General features: G+C 43.3%; 4 protein-coding genes and 1 long non-coding RNA gene across 5 annotated transcripts; 4 read left to right on the top strand and 1 right to left on the bottom strand.

The window, feature by feature from the left end:
- Positions 1 to 245: 245 nt before the first annotated feature.
- LOC113290654 lies at positions 246 to 1841 on the top strand. The gene has a single exon (XM_026540237.1). It carries the CDS (start codon positions 246 to 248, stop codon positions 1839 to 1841), a length of 1596 nt encoding a protein of 531 aa, XP_026396022.1.
- A 375-nt stretch (positions 1842 to 2216) lies between these two features.
- On the top strand, positions 2217 to 2597 carry LOC113290653 (uncharacterized mitochondrial protein AtMg00860-like). Its single transcript, XM_026540236.1, has one exon. The coding sequence runs from the start codon at positions 2217 to 2219 to the stop codon at positions 2595 to 2597; it is 381 nt and encodes a 126-aa protein (XP_026396021.1).
- Positions 2598 to 7420: 4823 nt separating this feature from the next.
- LOC113290652 lies at positions 7421 to 8053 on the top strand. Its single transcript, XM_026540235.1, has one exon. The coding sequence runs from the start codon at positions 7421 to 7423 to the stop codon at positions 8051 to 8053; it is 633 nt and encodes a 210-aa protein (XP_026396020.1).
- Positions 8054 to 9546: 1493 nt separating this feature from the next.
- Positions 9547 to 10795, top strand: LOC113285542. The gene is made up of 2 exons (XR_003328719.1): positions 9547 to 9964; positions 10443 to 10795. It is a non-coding gene; the product is annotated as an uncharacterized LOC113285542 (long non-coding RNA).
- Positions 10796 to 18077: 7282 nt separating this feature from the next.
- LOC113290651 lies at positions 18078 to 19259 on the bottom strand. The gene is made up of 2 exons (XM_026540233.1): positions 18343 to 19259; positions 18078 to 18189 (listed from the first exon to the last, which is right to left on the bottom strand). The coding sequence occupies exons 1-2, from the start codon at positions 19257 to 19259 to the stop codon at positions 18078 to 18080; spliced, it is 1029 nt and encodes a 342-aa protein (XP_026396018.1).
- Positions 19260 to 21900: the final 2641 nt, after the last annotated feature.

Below are 21900 nucleotides of genomic sequence, written 5' to 3'. Positions count from 1 at the left end.
TCCAACAGCAAGGTTCAACTCATCCTCCAGATCGACCTTCACCTAGTACTTCTCATTCTAATGGTGGTTCCTTCGATGACATCCGTCAGCTTATACGGAACATACAACCATCTAATCATGGTAAATTCACTCGAACCCCAAAGGTGGATTTTCCTAGATTCAATGGTACAAACCCTCGTGGCTGGGTTCTGAAATGTGAGAGGTATTTTCATCTTCATAACCTTCCTGAAGAAGAACGTGTTGATATGGCTGCTATACACTTCGATTCACAAGTTGATCCATGGTTTCTTAACTACCAACAAGGTAAAGGATTTATTACTTGGTCTACTTTTATTCAGGATTTGTATGCTCGTTTTGAAGATGTTGCTCATGATAACTATGTGGGAAGTTTCAATAAATTATCTCAAACAACCACAATAGAGGATTATTATGATAAATGGGAACACTATAAAAGATTCATGGTAGCTAATAATCCCTCCCTCCCTGATAGTTTTTATACACTGAGTTTCATTAGTGGCTTGAAGGAGGAAATCCGTACTGTTGTGCAAATGTTTAAACCGGAAGATACTTCCACAACTTTTTATTTGGATAGATTGCAACAAGCTTCACTACAACAGTTTCCTAAACCAGTTAAATCCTTCTCTAGACCATTTGCACCTACACCACTATCAGTTTCACATCCACCCTCCACTATCAAACCCTTCTTATCTTCACCATATACATTCTCAAAGGATACTGGTTCTTCCCCACCATCTATTGTCACATACCCACTCACCCCAACAAAACTTTCTCCTGATTCTAATCTTCCTCCTGTGAAACGCTTAACTCATGCTCAAATGCGAATTCGAAAAGACAAAGGGTTGTGCTATAATTGTAATGAATTCTATAGACAAGGTCATAAATGTAAAACTCAACAGTTATTTATGTTGATTGTTGATGAAGACCAAGAAGAGCAAGGAGCCTTATCCACTGATGAAGTTAGTGATACATCTCACTCTGGTGGAGAATCCCCAATAGAAATTTCTCTGCATGCCTTAACAGGGAACATTGCTCATAATACTATAAGAATATCTGGTCACCTTAACAAGCATCCTGTGACTGTTCTTATTGATACAGGCAGTACGCGTAGTTTCATTGATACTACATTAACCTCAAAACTGGGTTTACATTTGTCTCCTACGGGACAAATGCTTGTTACAGTTGCTAATGGTGATAGCACAGTAAGTCAAGGTATCTGCCACAACCTTAATTGGGAGATGCAAGGCTACCAATTCTCAGCAAATTTACGGGTACTACCTTTAGGTGGATGTGACATTGTCTTGGGAGCTGACTGGCTTCACCAACTTGGTGATATACTTTTCAACTTTGATGACCTGCGCATTTCTTTTCTTCATCAAGGTTGTAATATCACTCTACAGGGTAATCATTCTAAACCTTCTCTCAGCTTAATTAGTGGTTCTTATTTTGATAAATTCCTCAAGAACAACACACCCACCATTATTGGCCAATTCCTTTCTATATCCTCTACAGCCATCACACCCTCACCACCTGCAGTCTCCACACTTTTAGAAAGCTTTGCTGATGTTTTCGCAGAACCAACTGAACTTCCTCCATATAGATCACTTGATCATAAAATACCTCTTAAAACTGGCTCAAACCCTACTTCCCAACGGCCTTATAAGTGCCCCTACATCCATAAGTCTGTGGTTGAGTTCTTAGTTTCTGAAATGCTAGCCAATGGTACAATCCAACCCAGCCATAGTCCATTTTCTGCTCTTATCCTCTTGGTCAAAAAGAAGGATGACACTTGGCGTTTTTTTTGTCGATTACCGCAAGTTTAATGATATTACGGTAAAGGATAAATTTCTCATACCTCTTATTGAAGAACTACTAGATGAATTGAATGGAGCTGTGGTCTTCACCAAGATTGATCTGCGTTCGTGTTATTACCAAATCTGACTGTATGCTCCTGACATATACAAGACTGCATTTCGCACTCATCAAGGCCATTATGAATTCAGGGTTATGCCATTTGGGCTTACTAATGCCCCTGCAACTTTCCAGGCCCTCATGAATGAGGTATTTCAACCATATCTTCGCAAGTTTATACTTGTTTTTTTTATGACATCTTGATTTACAGTCCTTCTATGGAAGCACATCTAGAACATCTTCAGTTTACATTATCCTTGCTAAGGAAGCATTCCTTATCTGCAAAGATGTCTAAATGCACTTTTGCTCAACCACAATTAGAATACCTGGGCCACATTATTTCTGCAAGTGGTGTTGCTGCAGATCCTGACAAGATTACAGCCATGGTCAATTGGCCAAAACCTCAAACACTTAAACAGCTCAGGGGCTTCTTGGGTCTTACAGGCTACTACAGGAAGTTCATCAAACACTATGGTACCATTTCCAGGCCACTTACTGACATGCTAAAGAAGGACTCCTTCTCTTGGTCTGATTCTGCAACTCAAGCCTTCTCTGCTCTCAAACAGGCCATGACTTCTGCTCCAGTATTAGCACTGCTAGATTTCACTCAACCCTTTACACTTGAAACTGATGCATGCTCAGGAGGGGTTAGAGTTGTCCTTATGTAGAATTCTTAGCCCATTGCATTTTTCAGCAAGCCATTGGGCCCTAAAGCATTGGCCTTGTCTACATATGAGAAAGAATTTTTAACAATTGTTATGGCTGTTCAAAAGTGGAAGCATTACTTAAGCAGCCAACAATTTTTTATCCACACAGACCACCAGAGTTTAAAATACTTGATGGACTAGAAGTTATCTATTGCAGTACAACATAAGTGGCTTGTCAAGCTCATGGGTTTGGATTATGTCATCAAGTACAAGCCATGAATGGAAAACAAAGCTGCAGATGCACTATCCAGACTTCGTACATCTACTTGCTCTACATTGTCCTTATCTCAACCACAGTGGACGCAAGACATTCATTCTAGCTATGAGTCAGATACTGCAGCACAACAACTGATCACTCAGTTAATTATCACACCAATTCAGGGAAATTACTCTTACTCACAAGGCATCTGAAAATTCAAGGGAAAACTTTATATTGATTCAGGTACTGCTCTTAGATCATATATTCTCCATTCCTTGCATGCTTCTTCTATTGGGGGACACTCTGGCATTACAAGCACTCATCATAGAGCAAAAGCTTCTTTCTTTTGCCCTAACATGAAAAAGGATATCATTGAATTTGTCACTACCTGTGATGTCTGCCAATGTCATAAAGGAGAAAACACACTTCCAGGAGGGCTCTTACAACCTCTCCATGTACCTGACTCTTCATGGCAACACATTACTCTTGATTTTATTGAAGGCCTCCCATTGTCATACAAAAAAAAATGTTATTTTGGTGGTTGTAGATGGGTTGACTAAATATAGTCATTTCATTCCTCTTGGCCACCCATTCACTGCTATTTCAGTTGCAAAGGAATTTCTCTCTCAAGTGTTCAAGCTCCATGGTCTTCCTGAATCTATAATCATTGATAGAGACAAGATTTTCATTAGTCAATTCTGGCAGGCTCTGTTCAAGTCTCTTGGCGCCACCTTGAAACCCAGCACTGCTGTTTGAGGGTGAAAACGGTTTCTGCTGATTTTGGTAATTTCGGGTGTATGGGTGAGAAACGAATTTAAACCCTAAACAATGTACTGCAAGGGAGTACTTTAGATTCGAGAGATCAATCTGTACAAATCCGGCCTCAACCAAGAAATGGTCGTTCCATACTTGCTTCGGTCACAAAGTGAAAGAGAAAGGTTGGTTTTGGGGAGGGAAGCGAAGAAAGTGTTGAGACCAGAATAGTTGATTTTGGAAGAGTAGTTGTTTCACGACTTGTATCAGAAAGTGGGAAGCTAACAAATGGAAAGCTAGAAAATATTTTCTGAGTGTTGTATCCTCCTGACCTGAACTTGTCGTTCGGTAGAAATAGGTAATGCCTATTTATACAAGTCGAAGTGAAACGTACTCTGGTCTCATTAAGAAATGGAAAACGGGTGAGTAAATGGGAGTAAGTGGTAACCGGTAACGCTTGGAATTGATGTTCCATAAAAGAAAGCGTTTCACCATAACTCCTTGTATTTACTAATCGCCTCATCCTTATGACACTTTCTTATAAAGAGCGTAGTGTACGCCGCACGCTGTAAACCGCCAAACCAATACCCAATGAGCATCCCCCAGTTTGTGACATGTGTTGATGTCTCGAGTGTTTTCGTGGAAAACATGTAAAATGTTGTTGTTGTCTAGAAAGTTGAACTTGGGAGACTTGCCGGCTCGGTGGTGACCTTTAACGGTCGGGATTTTGCATCTTAAGAGGAAGGTAGCCGTTGATTATTGCAACCTTTCTTTTGGTAGCCAGTGGCCTGAAAATATGATCAGTATGGCTTTAATATGGCCCATTTTAGTCACGGCCAAAAGTTAGGGTTTTGGCTTTGTTTAGGCGCGACCAAACTAGGGCCAAAGGTTGCCATGTGTTAGCTAGTAACCTTGGACGGGTAAGATCTGCATCTTAGATGAAAAAGTAGTTGTTGATTATTGCACGCCTTCGTTTTGGTATCTGCATGGGGAAGGCCGGCATGGTATGGCGCGGCAAGGTGGTTGGCATGCCATTGGCACATGTGGCATGGCATGCCTTGGCGCGGTTTGGCGTGGCCAAAACTAGGTTTTTGGGCCAAAGGTTACCATGCGTTGTTTGGCGATCTTGGACGGCTAGGATTTGAATCTAGGACGGAAGGGTGGTCGTTGATCGTCGCACGCCTTCGTTTTGATAGTTGCATGGGGAAGGCTGCCATGGTATGGCGCGACAAGGTGGTTGGCATGCCATTGGCACATGTGGCATGGGATGCCTTGGCGCGGTTTGGCGTGGCCAAGGGTTTTGGGACAAAGGTTACCATGCGTTGTTTGGCGATCTTGGACGTCTAGCATTTGCATCTAGGATGGAAGGGTAGTCGTTGATCGTCGCACGCCTTCGTTTTGGTAGCCGCATAGGGAAGGCCGACATGGTATGGCGCGGCAAGGTGGTTGGCATGCCATTGTCACATGTGGCATGGCATTCCTTGGCGCTGTTTGGCATGACCAAAACTAGGGTTTTGGGCCAAAGGTTACCATGCGTTGTTTGGCGAGCTTGAACGGCTAGGATTTTCATCTAGCATTGAAGGGTGGTCGTTGATCGTCGCACGTCTTCGTTTTGGTAGCCGCATAGGGAAGGCCGGCATGGTATGGCGCAACAAGGTAGTTGGCATGCCATTTGCACATGTGGCATGGCATGCCTTAGCGCGGTTTGGCGTGGCAAAAACTAGGGTTTTGGGCCAAAAGTTACCATGCGTTGTTTGGCGACCTTGGAAGGATAGGATTTGCATCTAGGATGGAAGGGTGGTCGTTGATCATCGCACGCCTTCGTTTTTGTAGCCGCATAGGGAAGGTCGGCATGGTATGGCGCGGCAAGGTGGTTGGCATGCCATGCCTTGGTGCGGTTTGGCGTGGCCAAAACTAGGGTTTTGGGCTAAAGGTTACCATGCGTTGTCTGGCGACCTTGGACGGCTAGAATTTGCATCTAGGATGGAAGGGTGACCGTTGATCGCCGCACGCCTTCGTTTTGGTAGCCGCATAGGGAAGAACGGCATGGTATGGCGCGACAAGGTGGTTGGCATGTCATTGGCACATGTGGCATGGCGTGCCTTGGCGCGGTTTGGCATGGCGAAAACTAGGGTTTTGGGACAAAGGTTACCATGCGTTGTTTGGCGACCTTGGACGGCTAGGATTTGCATCTAGGACGGAAGGGTGGTCGTTGATCGTCGCACGCCTTCGTTTTGTATCCGCATAGGGAAACCCGGCATGGTATGGCGCGACAAGGTGGTTGGCATGCCATTGGCACATGTGGCATGGCATGCCTTGGAGCGGTTTCGCGTGGCCAAAACTAGGGTTTTTGGCCAAAGGTTACCATGCGTTGTTTGGAGACCTTGGACGGCTAGGATTTGCATCTAGGATGGAAGGGTGGCCGTTGATCGTCGCACGCCTTCGTTTTGGTAGCCGCATAGGGAAGGACGGCATGGTATGGCGCGGCAAGGTTGTTGGCATGCCATTGGCACATGTGGCATGGTATGCCTTAGCGCGGTTTGGCGTGGCCAAAACTAGGGTTTTGGGCCAAAGGTTACCATGCGTTGTTTGGCGACCTTGGACGGTTAGGATTTGCATCTAGGATGGAAGGGTGGTCGTTGATCGTCGCACGCCTTCATTTTAGTAGTCGCATAGGGAAGGTCGGCATGGTATGGCGCGGCATGGTGGTTGGCATTCCATTGGCACATGTGGCATGGCGTGCCTTGGCGCGGTTTGGCGTGGCCAAAACTAGGGTTTTGGGCCAAAGGTTACCATGCGTTTTTTGGCGACCTTGGACGGCTAGGATTTGCATCTAGGATGGAAGGGTGGCCGTTTATCGTCGCAGCCTTCGTTTTGGATCCGCATAGGGAAGGCCGGCATGGTGGGGCCAAGGGTTTGGCATGCCATTGGCGCATGGTGCGGCTAGCATGGTTGGGGCTAAGGCAAGGTGCGGTTGGCTTGGCATGGTGGGGACAAGGGTTTGGCATGCCATTGGCGCATGGTGCGGATAGCATGGTTGGCATGCCTTGGCGCGGTAGACGTGGCTGGCATGGTTTACCATTGGCACAGTGGTGCGGCTGGTATGGTTGGCATGCCTTGGCGCGGAGATGTGGCTGGCATGGTTTGCCATTGGCACATTGGTGCGGCTGGATGGTTGGCATGCCTTGGCGCGGAGATGTGGCATGGTTTGCCATTGGCACAGTGGTGCGGCTAGCATGGTTGGCATGCCTTGGCGCGAAGATGTGGCTGGCATGGTTTGCCATTGGCACAGGGGTGCGGCTGGCATGGTTGGCATGCCTTGGCGCGGAGATGTGGCTGGCATGGTTTGCCATTGGCACGGTGGTGCGGCCGAAATGGTTGGCATGCCTTGGCGCGGAGATGTTGTTGGCATGGTTTGCCATTGGCACAGTGGTGCGGCTGGCATGGTTGGCATGCCTTGGCGCGATAGCATGAGAATTATGGTTTGGCATAGATGATATCGGTCAATGTTAAGGGTTCTTTCGTGGAACATGACACATAAAAAAAAAGGTACCCTGGTAATTCTTACGTAGGCATGCTGATCGATTTAATAAATGTGTTAATGGTCATAGTCACGTCATGTCAGTTGTACGGTTTTATGATTTTAACCCTAAGCTAAAAACCACCATCAACAACTGCATACCATCCTCAGATTGATGGTCAAACTGAAAGGACTAATTCTTGTGTTGAGCAATATCTAAGATGTATGACAAGTACTCACCCCAAACAATGGGTACAGTGGCTAGCATTAGCTGAATGGTGGTTCAACACCAACTACCACTCCAGCTTGAAGATGTCTCCCTTCCAAGATCTATATGCTTATGCTCCACCTCATTTGATTTTTCCTATTCCTGCATCTACTTCTGTGGCAACTGTAGAAAACTATTTGCAGGAAAGAGATGTTATGTTCCAGCTATTAAAAGATGAACTATGTAAAGCTCAACACAGAATGAAGTATTTTGCTGATCAGAAGAGGTCTGACAGAGAATTTGCAGTAGTAAACCTGGTTTTCTTGAAGCTTCAACCATACAGGCAAACCTCGGTAGTTGTGAGTAAGAACTTTAAGTTGTCTGCCAAATATTTTGGTCCATTTGCAGTACTTCAAAGAATTGGAGTTGTTGCTTACAAGATGCAACTACATGTTGGATCCAGAATCCACCCTGTCTTTCTTGTTTCTCAATTAAAGAAGAAGATTGGCTTACATACTACTCTATCTCCTCATATACCATTGGTGGATCATGCAGGTCAGTTCATAGTGGAACCTGCAGCTGTTTTGGACACTAGGGAGACACTTAGGGGTACATCCAGGATTAAGCAGTTTTTGGTACAATGGTGCAACTCAGCTCCAGAGGAGGCTACTTGGGAGGATGTTGCTCACTTGCATGCCCAGTTTCCAGATTTTATCCTTGAGGACAAGGATCTCTAAAGGGAGGGGCATTTTCATGATCCTACATACAACCTTACTTGTATTTGCTTATTTCCTTGGGGTGTAACTTAAACTGTGTGGGGTGGGTTTAACATTGGGTTGTTCCTAGAGTTTTGTGTTAGACTTAGATGTAATCCTAGTTGTTGGATGTGGCTGCTAGGGATTGGTCTTCTTAAAGGCCAATGAGTGAACTCAGGTGAATTCATGGTAATGAAAATTGTTGCTTCAATTAAAGTTAAGCTATGAAATTCTCAGAGAGAAAGCAGCTTGCTGCTATTATCATTGATTATTCTTGTAGTTGTATCTTGATACACTACATATTTCTTGATTCTTTAATCTTTCATGGTTCATATCGTTGGACCTGGATCTATTCCATGTCGATTAGAGGATTGTCTCTGAGGATACATGAACCAAGCAATATTAATGCTTCTCTACACCGTTTAAAAGCAATTCTCTAGAGACATTTGAAGTAGGATGAATAAAAAGGTGACCCAATTGGGAACTGGAAGATGTCAATGGTGATAATCCTAAAGTTGTGACCATTAATCACAGATTACCCAACTAAAACTCAGAGAAATTCAATTCATTACATTTTGAAAAATTTGGGCATAATATGAATCAACCAAATCAAGAACTTAACTGAAGATTGGCATGCAGAAAGTAACAAATTAATAAGAAGAAAACTGATGAAGGGAACTCTGTAGTCTGTGATAAGCATACACGGTTAATATCAACGACCTTAAAAAAAATAATTAAAATCAACTTAATTACGTGACGGAACTATTAGATTTAGGTTGTCTGGATTCAATCCGATTCGCTCGAAATTCTCTATTAAGAGTTTTACCCAACGACGAAGAAAAAAATGAGAGAAAACATGGAGTAGAAAGGGAGAACGGGTATGGGTTTTAGCTTAGGTTAAAGGACATTTCAGTCATTTCAACACGGATCACTTCCAACCAGCTCTGACCGATTTGACCCTTCCGTCAAACTGGGTTGACTGAAATCTTGTCTGGGTATAAGGTTTGACTAATACCTTAGGATTTCTCTGAGGATAGCCCAAGAAAATTCAGCCGTAGTTCAAACCTTTTGAGTGCCTTAATAGGCCTATATGCATGATGTACACATGTTGCATTAGTATCCACTATCCAGTCAAGGGCACCTTTGTAAATTTTATCTGAAAACCAAAGTAAAAGGAACCGAGGGAAGAGCTTATGGTGGGTTTGGATGTGGAATTTTAAAGGTGGGATTTATGGGTCCAGGGGATTTGGTGGAATTACGTTTCCTTTGGTATGTCTGGTTGCTTAAATCCCTGAAATCACGTTTCCCATGGGAATCAGTTTTCCAGCAAATCCTCCATATGGAGTCCGACCCCTTCCCCTAAGATTTGTTGGAAAACTTATCAAGAGATTTATGAACCCACTTTTTTCAACTTTAAATTTCATGTATATATATATAATTAAAACAAAATAATTCAATGAATCCTAGAATTGCAAATGAGTTATCAAACACACGATGAATTTACATGAATTCCAGAATTTGTATCCCACGAAATTATAAATCTTCCAAATCGTGAATTCCCCGGACAAATCCACCTCAAGTGTTCATTTTGTATTTGAACTAGAGATTTAACTCATGACTCATCATATATACACACTTGAAGGAATATAATTTGTGGTGAGTTTTTAGTTGAGCTAGGGTTGGAAAAATCAGCAACATATATAGAGGAAACTGAGCAACTTCTGGTGGTTAATTAGATTCTGGATGTGATCAGGAAACTTGGGTTCTTGTTGGAATTATGTGCTGATGAATTTGTTTAAAGCAAAGTAGAGATGAACCTCAAGTGAATTAATAAGACAGAGAGCTTGGGTTTTTGCATCAAGATGATGTTGGTAGAGATGTTTAGATATAGAGGTACGTAAATTTCTTCTCATGAGTTTGTTCACTTGAAAATGATTTTTCATATTACATTTGAATGAACAAATAAGTGATTGATCATTATTCTTTTCTTAAGTAAATTTGTCGAAGAAAGAACCTATTCGCGAAAATGTGTAAATTTGTTTTCATTTGTAGCTTACAACCTGTTTGTGAAAAAGTTTAAACGAGTTGGTAATTATGTGATTGGATTTTATGCATGGGGAGGATATTGGAGTATTTCAAACCATGAAATGTGTATTTTTCCTCGGTACTTTGCATGGGCTGTATAATTAAATTTCAGATTTTGGTTTACAAAATTACCACGTACAGACTAAAGACCATTGACGAGTTTGGAGTAATTCCTTGCGACCTGTAGAAAGTGTTTTTAATTTCTCTTGGATACATGCTTGTTTACAGTTTTACTAGGTACTAGGTACTAGTAGCTAATGATTATAATTCCTTTCCCGTGTTTCAGTTTGCATGTATCTGGAGAGGGTAAAAGTAAATCGTTACTTTCCGATACGGACAGGTAAAAATTGGTTGATTAGGCCAAATTTTGATGTTCAAAATTTAAGGTAGCTAGAAATAGATGTATGACAAAGGATGATGATAATTCTAATTTCATTGCGCGTAGGAACCAGAGAGTGAGAATGTATATCCATCTAGTCACCCTTGGTATGTGCAACTACTGTTGTACCTATTGATGCATGGAAGATTATATAATCATCTCTCATTCTCTACGATCATTTATATCTTGATACACTTATTTTTAGATTATTTTCTTAATTGAAAGTTGATAAATTTATATGAATGCACATCGTTCTTGCGCGGGCTGATACCCATAGTACATATGCTCCACTTGTAGTATTTCTTATGCAAGGTTAAATTGATGAAATGCAGTCGTGTGTTGATTAGCACTACGTACAAATGTTTCGCTCTTGGATCGTCCTTGGGAGATTAATCTCAAGAAGAAGTTTATAATAGTACAGACTCGGTATATAGTGTAAATTCAAATGTGGAGTTTATGGTTCATTTATCTTGTGGCTAATGAATGAAATGATTAGGTTATCATTTGTCATGGGTCTGGTAAGACTGGTACCAACATATTTTACACTTTTCTTTATGGTATGGCTAAGGGTACTGTTTGCATCTTAGACAATCATGTTGTATAGTCCACCATGGTATGGTTAGCATGTTGATAAATCTTCGTTTGGTACTTCATACCAATTTCACACATATATGGAGTCTTCTCCCATTTAATTATCTCTGGGTAACATAATATGATAGTCATTTTGGGTGTACGTGTCTGTATACAAAGTGAAATAACAACTCTGTAGCGACTTTATAGGCAATTCGAGTTTGGGAATTTTGCATGATGACTTGATTTATGTATGCCAGTGGATGGCTGGTATGGACTTCGAATGGTTCTCGTTTAAGTGTACTGCAGCAGGTTTCCTCATAAATTCAATCTCTTTTGGATTTATATTTTTATAATATTAAGTTGTGCCATTCTTTTGGAACGGACTAAACCAAATTTAGTATGTGCACTAGACTAAGCTTTCAAAGTGTGCAAACATTTTTATGAGAACTTGTTTTGCTTTCAAACTACAGGATCTAATTCAACTAGTTTTGTTGGATTTATGGGGTTCTGATTTCCCTTCCCAGGCCCTCCACTTCACTTGGTTCTTAGTAACCTTACATTTTCCTTTTTGTACAAGTTACTCTACCCACTCACTGTTGGTATCAAGTGCTGGCCACTTCTTGAGATTTGGTGATTATTTAAACTATTTTATTTTGTTGCAAATTAGTTGGTATCTTAGAGATCCTTGGTTGAATGATAGCTAAATGAGATGGTGGCTGTTTAAGTATTAAAATGAATCTCTAAGCTAGTGTAGTTGTTTGTAACCTTTTCTGATACTTCCAACAGCCAGTTGATTTGTTTATGAAAGTTGAATACTAATTGACGTCCAGCTCCTTCCATTTGAATGCATGAAGTCTTTTAGTTAGTCTTTGAGTTTGCTGGCAGCATTCTAAGTTCGGGATTCATGGATGGAGTTTAGCAGTGGGATATGTCCTTTCTTAATGCATATATATACTCAAACTTTCTAGAATGTATGTTTCGTGTATTAGTTCTAGCCGGTTGTTTGTATGGTAAAATTACTTCTACCCCAAAACACGAATTTCTATGATGATTTTATTGAAGATTGACCTGATGATTTTATTGAAGATTGACCTGATGCTTCGATTTCCAATTGAATTGTATGGGGATACCTGCAAAAAAAACCTCCGATGTTAAAGTCAGTTTTCGGATTTTTCACAGGAGTTTTTTGTGGAAAGAATTGCATACCTTCTTTGGGTTGTGATTGGAAATTTCCGTTTCATTTCCCTAATTTCGAGATTGGCATGAATGGCCATAACTGTCCCTGCATGCCTCCTATCATAACTATTCCCGCATGCCTCCCTGCTATAATTCTCCTGCATGGCTCATGGCTCTGGCATTGACATTCCCTGCATGCCTCCTAGAACATTCCAGAAACTTTCATTAGGGTTAAGGAATTAGCCAGGTAAAAGGGTACAAAGAGTTAGCCAATCAAGTAAGTGTTGAAATGTCAGGCCCAAAGGCAAGGCCCATACATTGGGGTGTGGATAACCTAAGGTGTAAGACAAGTGGGTGTAAGCAGACGGGGTGTAAACATCCTTAGAGTAAAAGAACTGGGGCGCAAATATCTGGGTGCAACGGGATTATGCTACACAGCGATGCACTGTAAGGAGCATGGTATTAAGTTATGATGCAGTGCACCGAATAAGGATCACAGTATTATGTTATGACGCAGCGCACTGGATTACTGTCAACTGGTCGGTCGCCGGTTTTGACCGCCGCCACCTGTCACTGCCGCCTGCCGCCGCTGGGGCACTGCTGCCGGCAATGGTCGTCGGCCACTGCTACTGCTCCGGCGAATGTGGGTTAACGCAGCCTGGGAAGATGAAGTGACGGCACGCTGACGTCACTTCTGCTGATGTCACGCTGACATCACGGGTGTGGGATCTGTCAGTGGCGTCATGCCGACGTCACATCTGCAGGTTCCTTCGCTGACGTCAATTATGCTGATGTCGGGCAGTGACTGTGCAGATTTGGACATGTGGAAGCTTCGGGTTGGGTGGTGCCTTTTGACTGGGCAATGCTGTCGTGGAATCTTTCTAGCCCAACTTGGAGTTCTTGCTCATGGACTTGTGAATCGAGTGCTTGCTCATACCCCAACTTAGTTTATTGTATATGGGTTTGCACATGGAGTATTTGTAAGGCCTAGTTAGCCATTCTTGGCTAGTCAAGGGAAACACCTTAAGCCCAATGAATCCTTTCTTAGCTAATGGGAGGAGATTTGTAGGTCTAAGTTAGCCCATTTTTTGTGTAGAATACTAGGGGTACAAACATCGCCCTCTCTTAATCCATAAGTAGTTATGGGTTAAGAAGTTCGGATTCCCCAGTTCTATTGAATTTTGCAATGATCTGGAGTGTTGCATAACTCGCCCCCAAGCGCGTTGCTCGGAGTGTTATGCAACTGGCTCCAAGGAATGTAGTGAGTGCGCTGGAGTGTCATATATCTCGCCCCCAAGTGGTTGAGGTGACATATAACTCGCCCCCAGTATGTTATGTGTCATGCTGCTCAATGCTCGCGCAAGGGTGCACTTCCCTGCTGCATTTGCTCGCGCATGGAGTGGAGAGTTGAGTTTTTTCTGCTATCTTGAATTCGTGCAGGGGGTCAATCCTACTATTCAAGATGCGCGCAGAGTCGAGATGTGTACATTTTCTCATGCTTGGACAAGTGAAAATGTTCGCCGCATTTGTTGATGTCCCATATGATGGGGACACAATTGAAAATGGGTAAAAATGCTCGAACTGTGCATTCACCCTATCTGCGAGATATCAGAGACGTTGCTGAAAGCAGACTCGAACTGTAATGTTTTGCCATTTAGGGATGACTGCGGGTTTGAACGTCCGCAGCAGCTTAAAATTAAACACGAGCAATTTTGATAAAGTGTGGAATACCAAAATAATGTTGGAATTAAATTTCTGAATAGAAATAACATGATAAATACCTACTGCCCGACAACAACTGCCTCGTTAAAACCTTTGCGTGTGGGATAAAACCATCATAAAGGAAAAAGAGTGCAGCACAGCAGGATTTGAGACTACTCCTAATGATAAAACTTCTTCAAGTGGAACGAATTCCATGGCTTCCACGGTTTTGAATCTTGTGTACCATCGAGATTCCTTAGGTAGTAGGAGCCACGAGACGCTGGCCTGTCCACTATGTATGGACCTTCCAGTTTCCTCCGAGCTTCCCACAGTTTGGTTCCATTGTGGATGCTCGGGTTTTCTTCAAGACATATTCTCCTGGTTTGAAAGACCGTTCTCTGAATTTACGATCATATCGCAGCTTGATTGCCTGCTGGTATCGGACCAACTGTTGTAAGGTTGTTTCTCTTTGTTCTTCCAGAAACTCTTTATCCAAATCCAGTATGCTGTCATTTTTCCTAGATTTGACAGCACGAGTTTTGGTAGTCTTGAGATGTACCTCGGTGGGTATGACTGACGCTGTCCCATAAGCCAGTGTAAATGGTGAAAATCCAGTGGATCTTTTTGGGGTTGTTCGATAGGACCATAAGACTCCAGGGAATTCTTCTGTCCATTTTCCCTTTGCTTTCTCCGGCCTTTTCTTCAGATTATCCATAATGACATGATTGGTTGCTTCTGCCTTCCCTTTTCCCTGAGCATAATAAGGAGATGAGAAACTGTGGCGAATATTCAGGTTCTTGCAAAAGTCTTTGATCACCCCAGAATCGAACTGCTTCCCATTGTCTGATATAATCGCGTCTGGGATTCCGAATCTGCAGACGATATTCTCCCATATGAACCTTTTCACATCATGTCTGGTAACGTGTACCAGTGCCACTGCTTCGACCCATTTGGTGAAATAATCAGTAGCGGCTAGTACGAATCTAACGCCTCCAGGAGCTTTGGGAAGTGGTCCGGCGATGTCTAGCCCCCACATAGAGAATGGCCAGGGACTAAAAATTGGATGCAATTCGTTGGCGGGCCTTTTAGGAATCGGAGCGTGCTCTTGGCATGACACACATTTCTGCGCGTATTCTTTAGCATCTTTCTGCATATATGGACAGAAATACCCCTGGGTAAGTATCTTGTGTGTGAGACTGCGCCCTCTAGAATGGCTGCCACATATTCCTTCATGAGCCTCCGCCAATATCTGTTGCCCTTTTTTCTGCTGATATGCTTCGCAAAAGTGGCTCCAAAGCTACAGGTTTGCGGTACAGCTGTCCCTCGATTATTGAATATCTCCAACCATTATTTTTCACTTTCGAAACGAGATTCTCATCTTCTGGGAGTTAACTGGTTGTCAAATACCGAACATAAGGCTGACGCCAGTTTGAAGTGTTTTCAACAAGATTGTAAACATCTACCACTGGACTGTCAACATCCATATTGTTGTCAACATTCTCGGTATCTCCCTGTGCTGATGTAATTGTCGTCTCGCTCCCACTAGCGTGTTCGAGAGCCAGAACAAAGTGGCTGACGGAGATGCTAGGTAACTCTTGAAAATCTACTACAACAAAATGGGTGGTATCAGTTTCGACTACGGAAGAAAGGTATGCTAAAGCATCCGCGTGCCTGTTTTCCAACTACGGTCGCTGCCCAATGGATAATTTGTCAAACTCATTTGCCAGCTCTCTCATATGATCTAAATATAGGGCCATCCTACATTCCTTGGCTCTGTAGGTTCCTAGAAACTGGTTAACTACTAGAATCAATTACCAGTTTCACGTTCTTCGCATTTAACTGTTTGACAACCTTTAAACCGATAATTGCAGCTTCATATTCAGCTTCATTGTTTGATGCTTGAAAACCCAACCTGGTTGCTTTCTCGATCCTTGAACCTTCGGGAGTAAGGATGACACATCCAACTCCAGCTCCACCAACATTTGATGACCCATCAGTAAATACTTTCCAGAATGGTTCAGGTGTATCAACCTCCATTGCTGACTCGCCCCCAGTCTGTTCAGTGGCTGACTCTATGGGTTTGAATAACTCCTCCGCTTCTGTAGCAACCGTTTCTATATCGTCCACAGGAAAATCTGCTAGAAGTGCATCCAGGGCGTGTCCCTTCTCTGCAGTTCTGGTTTCGTACTTGATTTCATACGCCCTCAGAAAATTTGACCATATGGGTAGTCGGCTAGATACATCAGCACGTTCCAGGATTCTATTCAGCGGGTATTCAGAGTAGACTACGATCTTCCTCCCTTGGAAATAAGGCTTGAGGCGACGAGATGCATGCAACAGCGCAAGTGCTATCTTCTCAATTTTCTTGTACCGTGTTTCCGCCCCCGTCAAAGATTTATTGACGAAGTAAACAGGTTTTTGATGTGGATCTGTAACAAACAGCACTGCACTTACAACGTTCTCCGTTGCCGCCAGATAAACTCCGATAGGTTGTCCAGTTTTTGGACTCACCAAAATTGGGGGGGTTGACAAATACTGTTTGATCTCATTGAAAGCTTTCTCGCACTCATCCGTCCAGCCAAAATTCACCTCTTTCATAAAAACATCAAGGAATGGTTTGAATCGATCCGACGAGCGTGAAATGAAACGATTCAAAGCTGCTAATCGTCCTGCTAGCTTCCGGACCTCCTTCTTCGTTCTTGGGGATGTCATTTCTCTGATGGCTCTGATTTGCTCCGGATTTGCCTCGATTCCTCTGTGCGTCATCAAGTATCCAAGGAACTTTCTCGAGGATAGACCGAACGAACATTTTGCTGGATTGAGCTTCATTCGATATTTCCTCAATATATCAAACGTCTTCTGCAGATCAAGGAAATGTGACTCCTTTTGCTCAGATTTCACTATCATATTATCGATATATACTTCCATCGTCTTCCCAATCAGATCTTTGAACATATGGTCTACCAAATGTTGGTAGGTTTCCCCTGCGTTCTTTATCCCGAACGACATTACAGTATAGTAGTAAACTCCTATGTCAGTCACAAACGCAGTATGCTCTTGATCTTCCTCGAACAAAGGTATTTGGTTATACCTTGGGAAACCGTCCATGAATGACAGTCTCTTGTACCATGAGGTTGCATCCACCAAATCTTTTATCTTCGGTAGCGGGTATGGATCACTCGGACATGCTTTATTCAAATCAGTAAAATCGATACAGACACGAATTTTACCACTCTTCTTTGGAACGGGTACGACATTAGACAGCCAGCGAGGATACTGCACTTGTCGAATAAAGCCTGCTTCCAACAACTTTTCGGCTTATGTAGTAACTCCATCTTTTTTTCCTTTCGCCATATTCCTGATTTTTTGACGAACTGGATGGAACTTCTCATCGATATTCAGCCTGTGGCAGGCTACATTCAGATCTAACTCAGGCATCTCATCAAACCTACATGCGAAAGCGTCGGCGTTTGACCTTAGCAATGTAACCAAACCATCACGTTCATGTGCAGGAAGATCTTCCCCTACGAACGTTGTTTTGTGCTCCTCATCTCCAATCTGGACCTCGATCAGTTTCTCAACTGTTGGAGTTTCAGCTGCGTCCTCTCCCACATATGATTCTGGAGGGAGAGGGTTCTGTAATTGCTATTTCTGCTCGACTCGCATGATTTGGTTCCCGCTAACTTCTGACTTCTTGTACTCGTTCATATCACTCTCATGACACTTGTGAGCGGCCATCTGGTCACTCCTAACTTTTACGACTCCTTCAGGGGAAATAAACTGTAAACATTGATGATATGAGGATGTGACTGCACCGATATCATGCAGCCAGTCTCGTCCTGCGATCGCATTGTAGGGAGCTCTACAATCAAGTAGTAATAAATTGCCTAGAACATACTTGTCAGCTACTGTTATAGGTATCTTCACTTTTCCAATCTCCTTTGTAACTTCGCCACTGAAACCGATAATTGGATTTTCATCCTCCTCGATCAAGTCACGTGGTAGATTCATAGATGAATAAGCTCCTGAAAACAGCATGCTCACTGAGCTCCCTGTATCCACTAGAATATGGTGTACACGAAACATGCCAATTCAAGCAGTTATAACAATATCATCATTTTGTGGAGCATATACACCTATCATGTATACTTCAGAGAACTCGATCTTTGTGCACCCAATCTCCCGAATTTCTGCTTCATTTCCACTGGAAAAATCGATATGATTTGTCAAGTACCATTATTTTAACTGCCTGAGCTTTCTCCTGCTCTCATCTTCCGATGCCCGCCTGGTCATTGAATGGATCCTGACGTGACTGACGTTAATCACATGAGCGTTAATCACATGTGTTGTGCCAAACTGTCCAGGGCCTTTTCCAAAATCCTTCTTCACGTACTCTTGTAGCTTTCCAGCGTCTATCATCCGCTGGACCTCAATCTGTAAGGCACGACAATTCTCAGTATTGTGACCATAGTCTTTATGGAACTTGCAGTATTTTCTCTTATCATGTTTATCACGTGTCTCTGCTGGCAAGGGACGAGGGGGGCTCAAATCCTTGCTGATTTTATCATACAACTCTATAAGTTGTATGTTCAATGGTGTCAGCTTCATATCATGATATTTCTGGAATCTAGTTTCCATTCGTTCACCTTGGTTCTTCTCTCGCTCTTCACCTCGATCATTGTGATGGCCGCTCGAAAGGTTCTTCGACTTGTCCTTCCTCCCATCATTTGGATGATTGGATGATCTGTTAACATGTCTCGTCTCTCGATCTTTGGAATCATCCTTCACTCGAGCATATTGTTCCACTCGATCATACAGTCCCTCCAGAATCTTTGGTGGTCTCTTGACCAAGGAACCGTACACACCTCTTTGATCGTACTGGTATGTTTGCTTGTAAGCATCGATAACGATTTGATCGTTGGTACCATCTACATCTGATAATTCTTGCTTGAAGCATCGAGTAAACTTCCTGATGCTTTCCTCCTTTCGAATTCCTAGAAGGAACAAATCGTGGCATCCCTTCCGATCGCGTCTGTTGTACTTGTAGTGGGAGCAGAATTCTTCAACCAATTCATGGTAAGTACCGATCGACTGTGCAGGGAGTTTATTGAACAACTTTATTGCTTCTCCAGCCAGTGACTGTGGAAACAGATTGCACATCAACTCATCACTGTGCTGCCACAGAGTCATGGCAGTTTCATAGTGTAAAACATGTTGATCTTGATCATCTGTTTTCTCATCGAATTCTGGCGGCTTTGGAACTAGAAAATTCATTGGCAGACGGAATTCTCTGATATTCAGCTTGAAAGGGGCTCATGCAGACCGATGCAAACGGTCTATCTTTTCTTCTCTGGACTGCTTTTTCGACATTACTTTCTTGATCATCTTGCAAAGGCGAGCTTATGTTATTGCGCTTATGTCACAATCTGAGGAACTGTCTTCCTGCTCATAATCTCGGTCTTCTGGAATATGAGCTTTAGATCTCATTCTTTTCCTTTTGGGTCCAATAGGCTCTCTTCTAGCTCTGCTTTGCTCCGAACGAGCATAGTAATCGTGCGAAAATTATTTCCCATCGTGCCGATCTCGAACCTCATCTTCGTCATTCCTGAGATGTTTTGAATGGTTGGTAGTTCTGGCCTCACTCTGCTGAGTTGCGGCTGGTCGGGTCCCTGCTCACCGAGGTTTTACACGACTTCGTTTAGGTAAGTCTCCAGTGACCAACAGATTTTTCTGTGGTCGATCAAGATCGATCACCTATCTGTTTGGGTCTCCAGCTTGTGGGCTAATTCGATTTCCAAGTCGCTGCCATACAGAATGACCCCTATGCTTGTTCAGATTACTAGTCTTAGGTCGAGACTGGTTCTCACGTTCCAATCTCAAGAGAGCGTTCTCCTTCTCAACTCGTTCAGTTGATTGCGCAACAGTTCTTCCTCTGTATTAGGAGTCGCGGTACGCCCATCTCGCAGGTCCTGTTGATCACCATTCCTCCTAGACGGGCTACCGAACACATGCCCTCTGTTTCCTCGAACTTGTGGGTTTTCCCCATCAACATTCATTCCTTCGTCACCGATCATTAGTTGTTTCTCCCTTCTCCGATTCAGATCTGGAGTTCTGTCACGGAAACGATCTCGATCTCGTCCATGATCCAGGGATCTGTTATGAGCATGATATCGACCCTGCCTGTTTCCAGTGGGTATTGTTGGGGCTGAATGAACCTCAATTTCGTGCCTTTCAGCTTCGTCTCTCCTGTGCTGTTGGGAACGGATGTCAGAATCGTCCCTCCGTGCAGTCAGTCTGATTACTGCCATAACTCGATTTGGTAAAACGCGATTATCTTTTCTCGAAAACCTTGGTCGGCGCTAATGTTTGTATGGTAAAATTTCTTCTACCCCCAAACACGAATTTCTATGATAATTCTATTGAAGATTGGCCCGCTGCTTTGATTTCCAATTGAATTGTATGGGGGGAGGGGGTACCTGCAAAAAAACCTCCGATGCTAAAGTCAGTTTTCGGATTTTTCACAGGAGTTTTTTGTGGAAAGAATTGCATACCTTCTATGGGTTGTGATTGGAAATTTCCGTTTCATTTCCCTAATTTCGAGATTGGCATGAATGGCCATAACTGTCCCTGCATGCCTCATATCATAACTATTCCCGCATGCCTCCCTGCTATAATTCTCCTGCATGGCTCATGGATCTGGCATTGACACTCCATGCATGCCTCCTAGAACATTCCAGAAACTTTCATTGGGGTTAAGGAATTAGCCAGGTAAAAGGGTGCAAAGAGTTAGCCAATCAAGTAAGTGTTGAAATGTCAAGCCCAAAGGCAAGGCCCATACATTGGGGTGTGGATAACCTAAGGTGTAAGACAAGTGGGTGTAAGCAGACGGGGTGTAAACATCCTTAGAGTAAAAGAACTGGGGCGCAAATATCTGGGTGCAACGGGATTATGCTACACAGCGATGCACTGAATAAGGAGCATGGTATTAAGTTATGATGCAGTGCACCGAATAAGGATCACAATATTATGTTATGACGCAGCGCACTGGATTACTGTCAACTGGTCGGTCGCCGGTTTTGACCGCCGCCACCTGTCACTGCCGCCTGCCGCCGCTGGGGCACTGCTGCCGGCAATGGTCGTCGGCCACTGCTACTGCTCCGGCGAATGTGGGTTAACGCAGCCTGGGAAGATGAAGTGACGGCACGCTGACGTCACTTCTGCTGATGTCACGCTGACATCACGGGTGTGGGATCTGTCAGTGGCGTCATGCCGACGTCACATCTGCAGGTTCCTTCGCTGGCGTCAATTATGCTGATGTCGGGCAGTGACTGTGCAGATTTGGACATGTGGAAGCTTCGGGTTGGGTGGTGCCTTTTGACTGGGCAATGCTGTCGTGGAATCTTCTAGCCCAACTTGGAGTTCTTGCTCATGGACTTGTGAATCGAGTGCTTGCTCATACCCCAACTTAGTTTATTGTATATGGGCTTGCACATGGAGTATTTGTAAGGCCTAGTTAGCCATTCTTGGCTAGTCAAGGGAAACACCTTAAGCCCAATGAATCCTTTCTTAGCTAATGGAAGGAGATTTGTAGGTCTAAGTTAGCCCATTTTTTGTGTAGAATACTAGGGGTACAAACATCGCCCTCTCTTAATCCATAAGTAGTTATGGGTTAAGAAGTTCGGATTCCCCAGTTCTATTGAATTTTGCATGACACACATTTCTGCGCGTATTCTTTAGCATCTTTCTGCATATATGGACAGAAATACCCCTGGGTAAGTATCTTGTGTGTGAGACTGCGCCCTCTAGAATGGCTGCCACATATTCCTTCATGAGCCTCCGCCAATATCTGTTGCCCTTTTTTCTGCTGATATGCTTCGCAAAAGTGGCTCCAAAGCTACAGGTTTGCGGTACAGCT

The sequence above is a fragment of the Papaver somniferum genome, chromosome 6 (assembly GCF_003573695.1).
Source record: "Papaver somniferum cultivar HN1 chromosome 6, ASM357369v1, whole genome shotgun sequence".
NCBI lineage: Eukaryota > Viridiplantae > Streptophyta > Magnoliopsida > Ranunculales > Papaveraceae > Papaver > Papaver somniferum.
Note: the sequence above shows the minus strand (reverse complement) of the source record. Positions and strands in the feature narration are given on the sequence as shown.